This window comes from Ursus arctos, unplaced genomic scaffold, assembly GCF_023065955.2.
Source record: "Ursus arctos isolate Adak ecotype North America unplaced genomic scaffold, UrsArc2.0 scaffold_12, whole genome shotgun sequence".
Taxonomy (NCBI): domain Eukaryota; kingdom Metazoa; phylum Chordata; class Mammalia; order Carnivora; family Ursidae; genus Ursus; species Ursus arctos.
Genome location: NW_026622786.1, coordinates 29,197,399 through 29,213,285, shown reverse-complemented (window position 1 = coordinate 29,213,285; position 15,887 = coordinate 29,197,399). Strand labels below are relative to the sequence as shown.

Genomic DNA, 15,887 nt, shown 5'->3' with positions numbered 1-15,887 from the left:
CCAGGACCCCAGGATCACGACCTGAGCTGAAGGTAGACAGTTAACCGACTGAGCCACCCAGGCACCCCTAAAAGTGCTGTTAAAAAGCTGACTAATACTTATGTTTCTATAACCTACTTTTTTTTTTAATTAAAAAATTTTTTTAAAGATTTTATTTATTTGACAGAGAGAGAGAGTACAAGCCGGGGGAGCAGCAGGGAGAGGAGAAGCAGGCTTCCGCTAAGTAGAGAGTCAGACGTAGGGCTCAATCCCAGGACCCTGGGATCATGACCTGGGCCGAAGGCAGATGCTTAACCAACTGAGCCACCCAGGCACCCCTGTAACCTACCTTTAATTCTTCTTAAATCAGTTGCTTAACAGCTCATTAGTAATGCTAAAATTAAAATATTTATACATGTACTCATATTTTTGCTACCAATCTGTGTGTTTTCAGGAGATGGAAAAGGAAAACATGAAGAAAGATGAAGCTTTGAGAACATTACAGAACCAAGTATCTGAAGAAACAATCAAGGCTAGTATGCTAATTTTTTAAAACTTTTTTTTTAATAGAGACATTCTGTAGCTTTTATACTTTTCTCTATAAATTGTAAAAATCATTTAGATAAAAACTCACAGGTAAAGATTTTACCTGAGTCAGTGAACTTAGTTTCTGTAAGTATATTTTCTTCATTGTGAATTATAATCTTGATTATTTGATCGTTGATAATCTGGTTTGTGGATTGTGGATTGTCTAACCTCTTTTTTTTTTTTTGCCTTAAGAAAGGCTTCTTTTTTAACAAAAAATATTTTTTTGACTGTAGCTACTTATTAACCTTACCAGTAAAGAATTAACAGAGGAAGCGAAGGGAGACGAATCTACAAGCAGTCGAGTTTTGTTTCTTTTTACCAGTTCTGCTGTAAGATTAATTAGGGGGTAAAATCAGAATTTCCAGATAAAATAAGTTTTGTGACTACTCAGTCTTCATGGTCAAAAGAATGGGTTTCGGAGCTAAGTTGACTTGAGTTTCAGTTCTGATCTCAGAGTGCTTACTAGTTAACTTTAACACTGGCTAGGTTATTTAAGTCTCTAAACTTTAACTTTTTCATCAGTAAAATACAGATAACAGTACTCTGGACGAGGGTCAGTATGACGAGGACATGAAATGAGGTACCTATACTGCTTAGCACATACTCAGTTACTCAGAGTTTAATAAGTACTCACTATATATTCGATATAATCTCCTTTGCATTTTTAGTGTTAAAAATAGGTCCAAACATGCTATTACCAGCATGTTTATTCTGTCATATATGGCTTGAATATAAGGAATATTTTAAAAATCCACTGTTATTTTTGCCTAGTACTGTTTTTAATCCATTTTGTTACCAAGTATGCCCATGAAACACAATTATATTTTTATACATAACTTTCATATAGTGTTCTCCAAAACTTAACATTTAATGCCGTGTCAATTCATTTCTTCATGTAAAAATAACCTCTAAGATCATTAACATGAAAAATCATTATAAAAGTTGTAGGCATGAAGTAATTTCATTAAATAAAATCTATATTGCGACTTAACTCCTGTTTTTTATTAAATTGCCTAACACATCTAGTAGTTTATTTCCATATGTTAATAACCAGATATTAAAATCAGTAAGAGAAGAAATTATGTTCTTGGGTTTTATTCCCTTAGTAGCTTTAGGTTTGATGTTATTGGGGCAAATACCATAATGAGGAAGAAATATAGAAACAACAGTCCTATGACTCAAGCTATACTAAACCTAATACAGGATATTTGTAGCGATGAAATTGAAGTTTGAAATCTAGCTTCTTCCTGATTATGTCATTACCACCTTCCCTTCTTGACTTTGGCTGTGTCCCTCTATGTACCTCTGTTTGTTCTTTGCATAAAAAATAATGATTTTTTTTAAAGTAACCAAAGAATATATCCTTACAATCGATAAATTCTTGAAAAATGCAGTCAATTCAACCGTTAACAAAGGAAATACAAATATAATTAATGAAATCACAAAAATTTTGAATTTTCTATCTGCAGGAGAGTTATAAGAGTCAGTTTAAAGTAACATCACTCACGAAAGTATGATTAATGAGAACTAGAAGATTGATCGGAAAACAATGAACAGGAACAAGAAACCAATAAATTAAAGCAATTATGTTACAGGTTGTTAAATAGAATATCAAGAAGGTGCCTATTAGATTTAGAGATTTTGTTTACTTAGTTTGTTTTGTTTTGCTTTTATATTCCACTCTGGATTTTTTTCTTTTCCCAAAGAAAGTCGTAAGTGGAGAAAAACAACATAAAAGAACTCAGCTGCTTTTGTTGAAGATAGGTAGACTAGAGCCCACACCTGGTTACCCCCAGACTAGACTCCTGAGGACGTTCTTTGGTTCAGCAAAGCAGTGTCTTTGTTTTCATTTCATTCATTTATGTCCATATATATACATGTATATTTATAAGTGGTTTGTATGAGGTGAATGATGTTTATCCAAATGAGATGTAGACTCTCAAACTCATTGTTCAAATAATAAATCCAACAGAATAGTAAATGTTTTGGGTTTTATTATTTTAAAAATTGATTTATTAATTTTAATTAAATTTTATTTTTAAAAATTCCAAACCTACAAAAAATGGAAAGAATAGTACAGAGAACATTTGTGAACCCTCTACCTAGATTTACTGTCTGTTAAACTGTAGCTACATTCATTTCATCTCTCCCTACACACGCGCACACACATGCCCACTTGTGCATGCACTGACCTACTCTCATACATACACATTTCCTTTTTGCCAGACCACCTGAGAGAAGGTTGCAGATGTCATAACACTTTACACCTTTAATATTTAAACTTGTATATCCTGTGACCAGAAACTTTCTCCTATGTGACTACACCACTCTACACCAGAGAAAGTAAAAATTAATTCAGTGACATCATTCAATACACAGTCCGTACTGAAATTTTTCCAGTTGTTTAAAATTGTTCTTTATAGGCTTGCTACTGAAAGCATGGTCTGTGGACTAGCAACATCAGCATCACCTAGAAACTTGTTTGACTTGCAGGATTTCAGCTATACCCCAGACCTACTGAGCAGAATTGGGACTAAGGTGAAGGAAGTGAATTGCTTCTGGTGCAAAGTTTAGGGAGAGCTTACTCTCAGGGTTGTATAAGTGTAGCATTGGCACTTGGCGTGACCCTGAGAGTGAGTGTCTCCTTAAATTTTGAGCCCATGTCTCCTGTCTTACCTCACCCTAATCCTTGCCCTTCTACTGAATCAGAATCTGTATTTCGATAGGGTGCCCTGCTGATTTGTATGCACATTAAAACCTTGAGAAACACTACTTCAGCTTGCTCTTGTTCTTTTTCCAATCTAGGATTCATTTATAATTACATGTTGCATTTGACACTTTAGGTTTCCCTAAACTCACTCTCTCTTTCTGTTCTCTTGATACTTAATCTTCTGAAAAGTCCGGGTCAGCTAGGGCACCACATGAGTTATACGGCGTTCTTTTGCTTCCCATCAGGAAGCACGTGTCAAACTACCCCATAACTGGCATTGCCAATATTGGCACTTTATCTAAGCTGATTACTGCCAGATCTTACCACGTGAAGGGCACATTTTTTTTTCCATTTAATTAATAAAATGTGCAGTGATTCTTTCAGGCCATGTGAATGTACTGCTCCTCAACAGTCTGTAACCAATGGTTTTAACATGTAGTGATAATTCTTGCCTGAATTAGTTTTTGCATTATTAATTATCAGGTGTGATATTCTGACAGTCACAGATCTTATTTTCTCCCTGTGTGGGAGATGATACATGTGCCAGTGCTCATTCTCATAGTTAAGAAAAAAAACTAAAAAAACCCTCAGAAAAAAACAAAGGAAACTTGTAAGTATTTATACCTTTCATAAAACAAATATTAATTTAAAAATTATTATGAGGGTAACTATTAACAAGGATAAAAATTCAAAATTACCAACTTTTTAGCTGTTAATGTTTATATGCACAGGCTATAGGGACAATCTTTGAAAACTGTCAAGATTCTCTATTTAGAAATAAGAGTTGCAAAGATAATTTCATGATATAGAATCAGTAGTATCTGCAAGAGGGAGCGTTTTTCTCTTGTTCTCATCTTGAGATTTCTTTTACACCTTCAAGATGACTTATGAGAATGTTACTGGATGAAGGGGAAAAAAACACTCCTGAGAAGCTCAAAGTTACACTAAGGAAGAAGCAAGACAAGCATCTTTTTGACAGATGGGATATGGAGCATGTGTGCAAATTGTGGCCCTTGAACTAATTTTTGTGAAAAAATTTACTGAACTTGTGTTGCGCTTTGCCCATTTGCTCTTTAATATTAAGGTGGTGTAAAGCATTTGCAGCTATGTGAACACTTCAACCAAGGTACAGTGCTGCCTTTCTGAAAATGTTTTCACTGATTGCAAAGCAAATGCAGCCTTCTAAGTGCTTTTTCTAGCTAACAAAGACATTTTCATTTTCTTAGTGACTTCAGCACATTCAGAATATTCACACCATAGCATTATTAGCACAGTACACTAGTTTGTACTCACTTTACTATTTTTCTTGATTAAGGGAACTTAAGAAATAGGCTTAAACGTTGCTTACTATTTCAGGTAAATGTTTTAAGGCATTTGGTCTACAGGTTCTTGACAGTGGCCCCAGTCTGTCTTTCCAATCTAATCTCCCAAACACCCATCCCCCATAAATTAATACTCTTTGCACCCTGAACTGCCAACTTCGCACCATTCCTTTTCACATTGTCTTGTCTCTGGACATACTCCCTCTTCCTGGAATGCCCTTCTTCACTTGCTCATGTTCTGTTTATTCTTCAGGACTCCAGCCTCTGATTTCCTAATTTGCAATGAAATAGTTTTCCAAGTAACTCTTTTCTGTAGTAGCATTTGTGTCTAAGTTGGGCTGTGTATTCAGGTTGAAGCAGTTAGGTAACATTAGGAGATAAACCTGTAAAATATTGACCATATAATAAGCATTCATTAATATTAGTTGATTTTTCTTTTTTTGCTTTTCTCCTGCGTAGGTCAGACAACTAGATTCAGCACTGGAAATTTGTAAGGAAGAACTTGCCTTGCACTTGAATCAATTAGAAGGAAATAAGGAGAAGTTTGAAAAACAGCTAAAGAAGAAATCTGAAGAGGTAAATTAGCATTTTTGTTAGAAAACATTTTTCACATGATTTCTTTTTGAGATAGTATTTTTAAGATTCTTTAAAAGTACATCTTTATGTAGCTATTAAAAAAAAACTTTCCATTAAGGGGTGCCTGGGTGGCTCAGTCGGTTAAAGCTTCTGCCCTGGGCTCAGGTCATGATTCCAGGGTCCTGAGATCAAGCCCCTCATCAGGCTCCCTGCTCAGTGGGGAGTTGCTTCTCTCTCTGCTCCCCCCACCCCCATGTGTATGCACTCTCGCTCTCAAATAAATAAAATCTTTTAAAAAAAAATCTTTCCATTAAAATATAAATTCCAATTTTATATTCTTTGTTTATAACAAACATTAATTCAGTTCAACACAAGATATGACACCTTAAAATTCTGATTCTTCTATTTCTGGAGAATCAGGAGATTAAATTATTATTAATATCATAGAGAGTAATTCTAATATAAAATGATTAAGACTTAGAATATTGTCTTAGATTTAGAGGTATAAAATTCTTCAAATTTTTTTCACTTTATTTTTGCTCCTTCTGGTTGTCTGAAGGATTGAGAATTAGGTTTAGAAATTCAACTTTTTTGGGGCGCTTAGGTGGCTCAGTCATTAAGCGTCTGCCTTTGCCTCAGGGCCTGATCCCAGGGTTCTGGGATCAAGTCCCACATCAGGCTTCTCCACTAGGAGCCTGCTTCTCCCTCTCTCACTCCCCCTGCTTGTGTTCCCTCTCTCGCTGGCTGTCTCTCTCTCTGTCAAATAACTAAATAAAATCTTTAAAAAAAAAAAAAAAGAAAGATATTCAACTTTCTCTATTGAGATGAGTTTCTGAGATACTGTATGGATGACTCAATTTAACTTATTCATCTCTATATCCTCAGTGTCTACCATTTGCTTTCAACATAATAGGTATTCACTGAATGTTTGCTCAAAGGTATAACCTTAGTGAAGAATTCCCTTATTTCTTTGTTAGAATTTATAATATAAATTTAAAATAAATTCAGTTTTAAAATTTAAACTAAATATAAGCTTTGAACCTTAAATTCATGTTTAGAAATAGTCCCCCAGAAATGTTCATCAAAGTTGACTTGAATGTATCAGAAAGTTCCAACCAGTAAAGATTCTTTACTGTATCTTTAAAATGGAGAGAATTTTATGCAGAGAATTAGATACACTGGTGATGGATGAGGGGAGAAGCAAATAAAGCATGGTAAGGTGACTCAGATTATCATTATCATAACTCAGATTATCACTACCATAACCAGGGTAAAGGACTATCAGGAAAAGATGCTATGATTATAGTCCAGAAGCAGGGCTGCCTAGTGGAGTGAGGTCCACAAAGGAGTCTAATTGAAACTGAGGCCGCAGAGGAGAACTGCTCTGGGTCCCTCCCACTAGCTAAATCTTTCTGTTATCCAGAGGGGAATTTCCTGCAATACCTGGAGCAGAGCAGGGGAAGGCAGGCATAGATCTAAAAGCAAATATGTAGTTGACTGGCACTCCAGACTTAAGTGCATCACATAATTATATAAGTTTAGAGATTAAAAAAGGAAATCTTCATATTTTATTGGTCCTGTCTTCTTCCTTCCACATCTGTCCATGAAGGCTTTTACAGCATCTTTGACAGACAGCATATATTTCTCTACTGCGGTATATGGAATTTAAATTACCTCAACTATGGATACTTTGACTTTTTAAAATAGAAATGTTATTTTTATTTTACTATGAACTTCATCAAACATTATTTAAACATTTCTTTGATAGCCCTCTCTGTACTTCAGTGTAAATGGACTTGGAAAAGATGGAATCTGGACACAAGCAATGTTTGTAACAAGAGAGTTTGTTGAGCTTTACACTTTGTGTTCTCAGAAACTGCATCAGAGACTAGGGTGGGTAGTAGGCATTTACCTAAAATGAAATTAGAATTATTTCTAAAACAACTGGAAGTATAAACCTAGGCTCCAAACTGAATTAGAGATCAGAAGTATTAGTCAAGTAGGTACAACTATACTAGGGAATAATTAAGTAAGTTAGAAAGATTTGTACTTTTCATTGCTGCTGAATTATTATCTCAATGCATGTGTATTTGGCTTCTTAACAGGTTATCTTTCACTCTTTCACATATATTGATAAGAAACATGGAGCAAAATCCAGTTACACTTACTTTGTTTTTTTAAGTACCACCCCATACATTTATTCACTTTTGAGTTACTTGTGTTTAGTGCAAATTTTAATATCAATGCTGGTTAATATAATTACAGTTGACCCTTGATTACAATTACAATGCAGAGGTAAGGGGTGCCAACCCCATCCCCGCCATGTAGTTGAAAATCCCCATATAACCTTTGATTTCCCAAAAATTTAACTATGAACAATAGCCTACTGTTGACTAGACATCTACCTTACCATAACATAGATGATTAACACATATTTTCTGTTATATGTGTCTTATAATACAGTAAGCAAGAGAAAAAAATGTGATTAAGAAAATCCTAAGGAAGAGAAAATACGTTTACAGTGCTGTGCTGTAAAAAATCTGCACGCGTGTACTGTGCAGTTCCAAGAGTCAACTGTATTATCTTATATCAGACTGGTGAGGTTTTCATCATATATAGCTAGCTTTTAGAAAATTGGATTTGATTCATAGTACATCCATTCTTTTAGTAATAGGTGATGTTATAAAGATGTTTTAATCTTTTAAATCCGTAGATACTCCCAAATCACATACTAACTGAATAATTAAGTGACCCTAGAACATACTGGTAGGACGTTATCCAGTTGTAAAAACTAAATATTGATTATCTGCCACAAAAAGCTAATAAATGGTTCTCTGAAATTTTGCCTCAGGCAAATATTATTTTCCACATGTTGAAGTAAGTACATTTATGATTAAAATAATAGTAACTTTGGGGTTCTGAATCGTTTTGAAACTATTTTAATTCCATATTAAAGTGCTTTAAAAAGTGATAAAAGTATGATGCAAAATTACATTGTTAACATGATAGGAGAAAATAAACAACAAAATAGATGTGAATAAGCCTAAACATTTTTTGCATAAAATCAATCATTTTATTGATATTTTTATTCAAATTGATAGACTTAAATTTTGAGAAGTTGGCATCATCATATCATCATATCAGTAACTTTTCTGGGTTATATTTTATTTTATTTATTTATTTTAAAGATTTTATTTTTTATGTGAGACAGAGCATGTGAGCAGGGGGAGGGGCAGATGGAGAGGGAGAGGCAGATAATCTCAAGCAGACTCCTCACTGAGCACGGAACCTAACTGAGGGGCTCGGTCTCACAAATCTGAGATTATGACCTGAGCCAAAATCAAGAGTCGGATGTTCAACTGACTGAGCCACCCAGGGACCCCTGGCTTATGTTTTATTTTCTGTAATAATTGTGAGAGTATTTTTCCTTCAGATATAGATTAATCTAGATAAAGTTAATTGTCAAGTAGATGTTATAGTGTGAATTCTACTTTTTTCTTGACCCTAATTATAAAATGATGAATCCTTTGGGAAAACTTTATTCTCTGAATATAATAACTTAGTAGAGAATATAATGTAAAAACTATTTCTTATATTTTAAAGTCAAGTGGAAGTTAAAGGGTAGTGCAATAAAATGCCACTTTAAATTGGATAGATGTAGGTTGATACTCAATATTTTTAATTGAAATTATTTTGCCAATGGCCTGGTTGCTGATATAAATTTTTTATTGTTATTATGTGGTACAGTTTCTTGGTGTTTTGGTTACGGCTTATCTTCTTTTTTTTCTGTTTTATCTTAATATTTTGTCCATTTTTTTCCTCTGACTAGCAAAGTAAGTATAAGACAGGATGTTCCAAAAAAGAAAATAGTATTTAAATTTGTCTTTCAGTGAAGTCAGTTCTTTGTAAAATAAACTACTGTACTAAGTGTGATCTGCAGTTTTCTTGGAGGCTAGCAAGTAAAAAAAAGAAAACGGGATACTGATACATGTTTATACTAAATAAATTATTTTCATGTAGACAAAATTAAGCAGATTAGCATAAAAAAGGACTATCATAATAGAATAAGAAATTGTTTAGTTGCCTAAAGTTCTCCAAGTTTACAGTGTCATCATATAATGAAGAAATGTGAAACTTTTTTTTAAAGATTTTATTTATTTGAGAGAGAATGAGAGAGAGAGAGCACGCATGAGATGGGGGAGGGTCAGAGGGAGAAGCAGACTCCCTCCTGAGCAGAGAGCCGGATGCAGGACTGCATCATCCTGGCACTCCAGGATCATGACTTGAGCCGAAGGCAGTTGCCTAACCAACTGAGCCACCCAGGTGCCCAAGAAATGTGAAACTTAAGAGCTTCTCATTATGAGCAAAGAATATTTGGCCCCTCAGCCCTTCATGATTCTGAATGTTCAACTGCTGGATAATTAGGAAAAAGGACCAAGTTAGTGTTTTCTTCCACTATTTCTTAGCAGTTTAAAATTCCTTTCTTCTGGAATACTTATTGGAAAGATTTTTTTGCTTTTAAGGAATGGCTTTTATTTTCCTTCATGTTAAAAATAGTTATTATGTAAGCAACGATAAGATATTTTTTAAAGATTTACCTGCAATTCATTTTCTAATACTTAAGTTTTCAGTTTTCTATTTGCCTGAATGTTTTTCATAATTATGTTAAATGTAATTCTGGGAGGCTTTTTCCACTTAATTTCATTTTGTAAAATATTGTATTTCCTACTGCCTCTTAAATTACGATTTTAAATGGTTGCATCATTTTAAATCAGATTGATATATCATCATTTATTAAACTTTCCCCTTTTAGGATCACATAAAGAATAGTATAAAATAAATGTTAAATTTTGCTGCATTAATATGATTTTTAAAATAATTTCTTTGGGCAGACTTAATTGGATTTGGATTACTAGGACAAAGGAATTTTTTTCCTTCTTAATAGGTACTTCCAGATAATTTTAAAGGTATCTTTTAAAGCAATTTTGGGGACCAGCATATTCAAGTCCTAAATATTTGGAGCAAAGAGTTGATATTGTCATTCCTTTATGTGTTTTTTGGATCATGAATATTCATATGCTTTACTGAGATATCGTTTTACAAACAGCAATAGTAGCAACAATAATATAATAAATAGCACCTAACATTTATGCAGTGCTTTTATGGCTATAGTTTATTCTCAGTAAGGAGAAAAGAGTCATTTTATGGAGTGTGGAGAAATCTATGGCTTCCTGGGTTCTCTCCCTTCTCTGGGAGGGGGTCACATAAAACATGCTCCTTTCTGTAGCAGTGAAATGTGGCAATAGGTGTGCAGTGTTTCTGCCCAGAGAAGCCTGTTTATGACTCAAAGTTGAGAGTTTTTATTGTGGGCTGATCAAAATTACAGACTGTCAGAAGGAAAGCATGATTCAGTGCCACAGCCAGGCAAAACAATCTCTTCACTTAGGGAATGTTTCAAAAGCCACATTCCCAGACACCAGCCAAGAGTCAGCCTTATAAGCAGGCCCTTCTAACACGCCCTCCCTTAAGAGAAGTGAACCTGCCCTTCCATATAACAAACTATAGCCATAAATAGAATTAATCCCACATGACAAGTGAAGATAGTAAGGAAGACAGCTTTGACATTTTATGACTTTTTATTTGAAATGTCATTTTAATGAGAAATATATATATTTGTTAGGTATACTGTTTACAGAAAGAACTAAAGATAAAAAATCACAGTCTTCAAGAGACTGCTGAGCAGAATGTTATCCTACAACATACTCTTCAGCAACAGCAGCAAATGTTACAACAAGAGACAATTAGAAACGGAGAGCTAGAAGACATTCAAACTAAACTTGAAAAACAGGTACATCTTATTGGTCAGAATAGTTGCACTTGTATGAAATAGAAATTGTAAAAGTCAATAATAAATATTTTGTCATATTAATTGCTATTTACCTCACAGATTTCATATTATAAGAAATATTCTACGTTAACATTGAAAAATGGGTGAAGTTCTATTTGTGTGTATTCTAACCTGCATCTTTAATACTATGGGCACATTTTTGTCTTCCGTAGAACTTAATTATAATTTAGACTTCTTCATTCAGTCATGTTTTTGGATCAAGACGGATGATAATCCCTAAAGAAATGCTAAAGTAGTGCACTACAAGAAAAATCCCAGAGGAAACTACTTACTTCTAAAAATAAGTTATTACTCCAATGAAAGAATCCTAGGAATTTTATACTAGAATTGAATCTTTTCTCTTTCATTCATTACCAGTTCATCAGAATTCTTCAGGCAGATATTTCATATTTTTTGTTTTGTTTTTCTTGATCTTTAAGAGATTTTTTTTGTATGTCTTTAACTTTTTTGAGGGTCTAAAGAAGTTTATATCTAAAAATTTCTGTAGTATTTGGAGTAAATTTTCCAGTGTATACAGTATCCTCTTTCTGCCTTTCCTTCATGTTCCTCTATGCATTGATTCCATGTTAGATCCTTTCAGATTATTACTCATCTTGAGATTCTTTCTGCTTATGAGTGTGCTATTCAGTAAAAACACAGAGTGGGTGGGTTTTTGGTGATTCCCTTTAGTTTTTACCTGGGTACTATTTTAATTTTATTCTTGGGACTTGAGTTAGAGGTGTGGGTATTAATAACTTATAATCTGTATTCAGTTCTTTAGTGAGAGGTTTTAGAAGAGCAGAGAGGATATTAAAGTCATTAGCCAGAGATTAACTTGAAGAGCAGAGTCATGTAAATGTTCATTGAAAACATGGAGTGTCTGAGATTAACTAGGGAGAAAATACAGAACGAGAGGTGGGAAGATTGACTTGAGCAGATGTTTGTGAGATACAGTACACAGAAACCAAAGAAAGTATTTCATGAAATTAGGAATGATAATTGGTGTCATGGGCTGCTGAAATCAGTATCAAGTAAAATGAGGGTTGAGAAATGTCCACTAGAATTATCAACATGGAAGTCATTAGTGACATTGCTCAGTTTCTGTAGAAAGGCTAAATTGCTTTGGGTTGAGAAATGAATGAGAAGTGAGGAGATGATACAACAAGCATAGAAAACTGAGAAATTGGGCTCTGAAGAGGAGGAAAGAAAGGGTGGTGGTGGTGGTGGTTGGAGGGAGATAGAGGTATGGATAGTCTTTTACGATGGGAATGTCTTGAATATGTTTAAATGCTAATATAAAGAAGCCAGAAGGAGAGAGTAGTAGATAGTCAATAGTAGGAGTTCCTGGAAAAGTGGATAGGTTCCTGAGAAAATGAATCCAGAACACCAGTGAAGCAATTTGACTTATATAGGAGGAAGAATACCTCCGTCACTGTAGGAGAACAGAGGAAATAATGGGTAGGAGCAACTACAAATGGTAACATTTGAGGGCAGTTGGGAATTTAGAAATCCTTCACTGAATGAGCCAGTTTGTGAAGAAGGAAAGCAACATCGTTTGACAAGTGAAGAAAACATTTCAAATGGGGATAATGAAAAGGGGAACGATTACCATTATTTTGTTCAATTCTTGTAAATCCTATTTTAGTGTTATGATGTGGCTACTTCTATAAATATGTATATGAATGAAATATCTTATACGGAGTTAAGTTTTGCTTTTTTATTTCCAAAACATTTACTTCCTGGTCTGTACTTTGAGTTTTATAATACATCTTGAAACTGAATGAGAGGCTAGACTACATATTTATATAAATATTTTTCTTCCAAAGAATGTTATGATGTGACTGAACTTAAAATACTTACTGAAAATTATTTTTACAAGGTATCGAAACTGGAACAAGAGCTTCAAAAACAAAGGGAAAGTTCAGCTGAAAAGTTGAGAAAAATGCAAGAGAAATGTGAAGCAGCCACACATGAAGCAGATTTGAAAAGGCAAAAAGTTATTGAGCTTACTGGTACTGCCAGGTAAAATGAATATGTTAATTTTTCTTTTTCTTCCTATTTCAACATCAGTAGTTACCTGAATTTCAATATCAGATAATGTTAAGTGAAGCATTTGCTTAAGGATTTAATTTCTTCACAGCCTGTGTTCTTATTAGCATTTTGTTTGTACTTTTAGATCCTTCTTTATGCTTTTTTTATATTATAGTTTTTTTATTTTTATTTTTTTAAAGATTTTTATTTATTTATTTGACAGAGATAGAGACAGCCAGCAAGAGAGGTAACACAAGCAGGGGGAGTGGGAGAGGAAAAAGCAGGCTCCCAGCGGAGGAGCCTGATGTGGGGCTCAATCCCAGAACGCTGAGATCACGCCCTGAGCCGAAGGCAAACGCTTAACGACTGAGCCACCCAGGCGCCCCTGTATTATATAGTTAATATCCTTTATCCTCCTATTGTATTACAAGTGCTTAAGGCCAAAATAATTTCTGGTTTATTATGGGGTCCTCCCACAACAATTAGCATAGTTCCCTATACCTCATAGGCACTCAGCAACTGTTGTGTTATATTAAATTGTGACTAGTATTAAAAGTTTTAGGCAAAGGTGTACTCATTGAAAACTTTTATGGTGTCTAATTGTTTATGGGAAAGAGTAACTTAATAGAATACAACAGTGGTTCTGAACCTTAACTGAACATTAAAATTACTTGAGGAGCTGTATTTAAAAAGTACTGATGCCTAGGTCTCGCCTCTAAGGATTCTGATTTAATTTGGCTGAGCCAAGCCCAGGAGTCAATATTTAATTGGTTAAGAAAGGGACCCATAAGCTGAAAGCATTCCTCAGCTTCCCAAGACCTCTTATGGTTTGTCAGCAAGAGTTTACGTAATTAATAATACCCTCATAATTAGCCCACCATGCTACCAACAGGAGTCAAGAATTAACTTAGGCACTTGAACTAAAACTGTATGTCCCCAGGTTCCCTCTCTCCCACTGACAGGAGTAAAGATCAGGCCTGTGTATTGAGTAGCAACTTGCTTTTCGAGATGTCAGCTCACTCAACTGGGTCAAGAGGATTGCCCAGTGTTTAAGACTAAGATCACAGTTGTTTTGTTTTTTTTTTTAAGATTTTATTTTATTTTTTATTTATTTGAAGAGATAGAGACAGCCAGCGAGAGAGGGAACAGAAGCAGGGGGAGTGGGAGAGGAAGAAGCAGGCTCATAGCGGAGGAGCCTGATGTGGGGCTCGATCCCATAACGCCGGGATCATGCCCTTAGCCGAAGGCAGACGCTTAACGACTGTGCCACCCAGGCACCCCTAAGATCACAGTTCTTTAGACCTTCTTTCTTCCATTGACTGGTGTCTCCCACACAACAGCCTCACCACCAGTGTCTACTTGAATAGTTACATAATAACTTTATCCTTGCTTATGCTGGACACCACAGGAAGCTGTGTATTTCCAGGTCAACAGTCATCTCATACTATCCCCAAACTCATACTAATTCCCCAAAACTTCACCACTTGTACTGTTTCCTTCTCTTAGCTTATCCCAACTTCTGAGAGACTTCTACTCGTCCTCTAGAATTCACAGTCCATCCTGAAAGACATTCTCCATATTCCCTACTTCTTTTCTCTTGCTTTAACAGAAATATTACACTTCCTGAGGACTTTGCTTCCTGTCTTGCAGCCCTCTAAAGTAAAAATTTTTTTCCCATAGTTCTTGTACCCCACAGGGTTGAGATATGAAATAGTATACTATGTGAACCTCTGGTCTTCGGACCATATCATCCCTCACTGTTGCTGACACCTACAGGCCACGTGATGTACTGTTGCTTCCTCCAACACCACTCTTGTCATCGTTATTCTTGAGGATTTCAGTATCTGTTAGCTGATCCTTCTGAGATGTTAGCTTCTCGTTTTAAAGATTCCTCTCCTCTAGTGATCTTGAGCTCTGACATGCCTCAGCCACTCACTCATGTGATTTACTCTGGATCTTATCATTTCTGATATCTCCCGTTTTTCCATAATCTGAATATTAGGCATCTATACCTCTGTTATCACCTGATTCCCTTTAATACCCCAAATTCAACAGTGCTTTGATCTCACCAAGACTTAATTCATCAGTTCCACCACTAGTTCATTCCTTGATGTCCTCTCCTTTCTTTACCCAGTTTAAATTCTAGTCAGTCATAAAATCAATGATTTATATCTACTGGCAACTTTCTTACCTCTCTCTTACTTTTTTCTACACAGCACTAAGAATCTAACTCATGCTACTCCATGCTTGCATCTTTAGAGAATCTGGAGGAAAATATAAGCACACTGACCAGTCTTACTTTAAATTCATAATTTCATCCTTAAGTGGTCCCTTAAGGGACCTGCTGCCTGACAATCACATTACTAACTTTTGTAGAAGACTCTTTTATGCTTCGGCCTTTTCTTTCAAAACTCCCAACAACTGCTCCCTAATCCTTGCTCCCACTGATGATCTTGCTTTCTGTTTCAATTGCTTGTTCCTTTTATTCCTTTCACCCTTTGACTTCTAGACAAAACCTCTTCTTGATTATAGCTAATAGGCACATTTAGGAGGAAAAGTAAGTCCCAAATACTAATAAGAAGCTTAGGAACAAAATGATTAAACTTCATAAGAAAGAAATACCCTAGTTCTGTGATATCTTCTCTTCGTGAACCAGGGTTTTTCCAATTTCTCTGGTCCCACTATTGCTTCTTTCCCTTCTGGAACTACAATTTATAAAACTCTGTTTTTCTCTCCCAAAAGTTATATTAGTTAAAATATCTGCTTGGATCTGTTTTAAAATTAAAATATCTTC

General features: G+C 35.0%; 1 protein-coding gene across 5 annotated transcripts in view; it reads left to right on the top strand.

Annotated features, from left to right (window-relative positions):
* Positions 1 to 15,887, top strand: part of CCDC18 (coiled-coil domain containing 18) — a 108,093-nt gene that overhangs the window by 44,923 nt on the left and 47,283 nt on the right. For 4 of the 5 annotated variants that reach the window (XM_057310456.1, XM_048220689.2, XM_057310455.1 and 1 more), the window contains 4 exons: positions 434 to 511; positions 5,059 to 5,175; positions 10,856 to 11,023; positions 12,942 to 13,084. In XM_057310456.1, coding sequence (XP_057166439.1) covers positions 434 to 511; positions 5,059 to 5,175; positions 10,856 to 11,023; positions 12,942 to 13,084 — 506 coding nt within the window. The remainder of the gene's footprint in view (positions 1 to 433; positions 512 to 5,058; positions 5,176 to 10,855; positions 11,024 to 12,941; positions 13,085 to 15,887) is intronic. The other variant, XM_057310457.1, reaches the window with a different exon arrangement.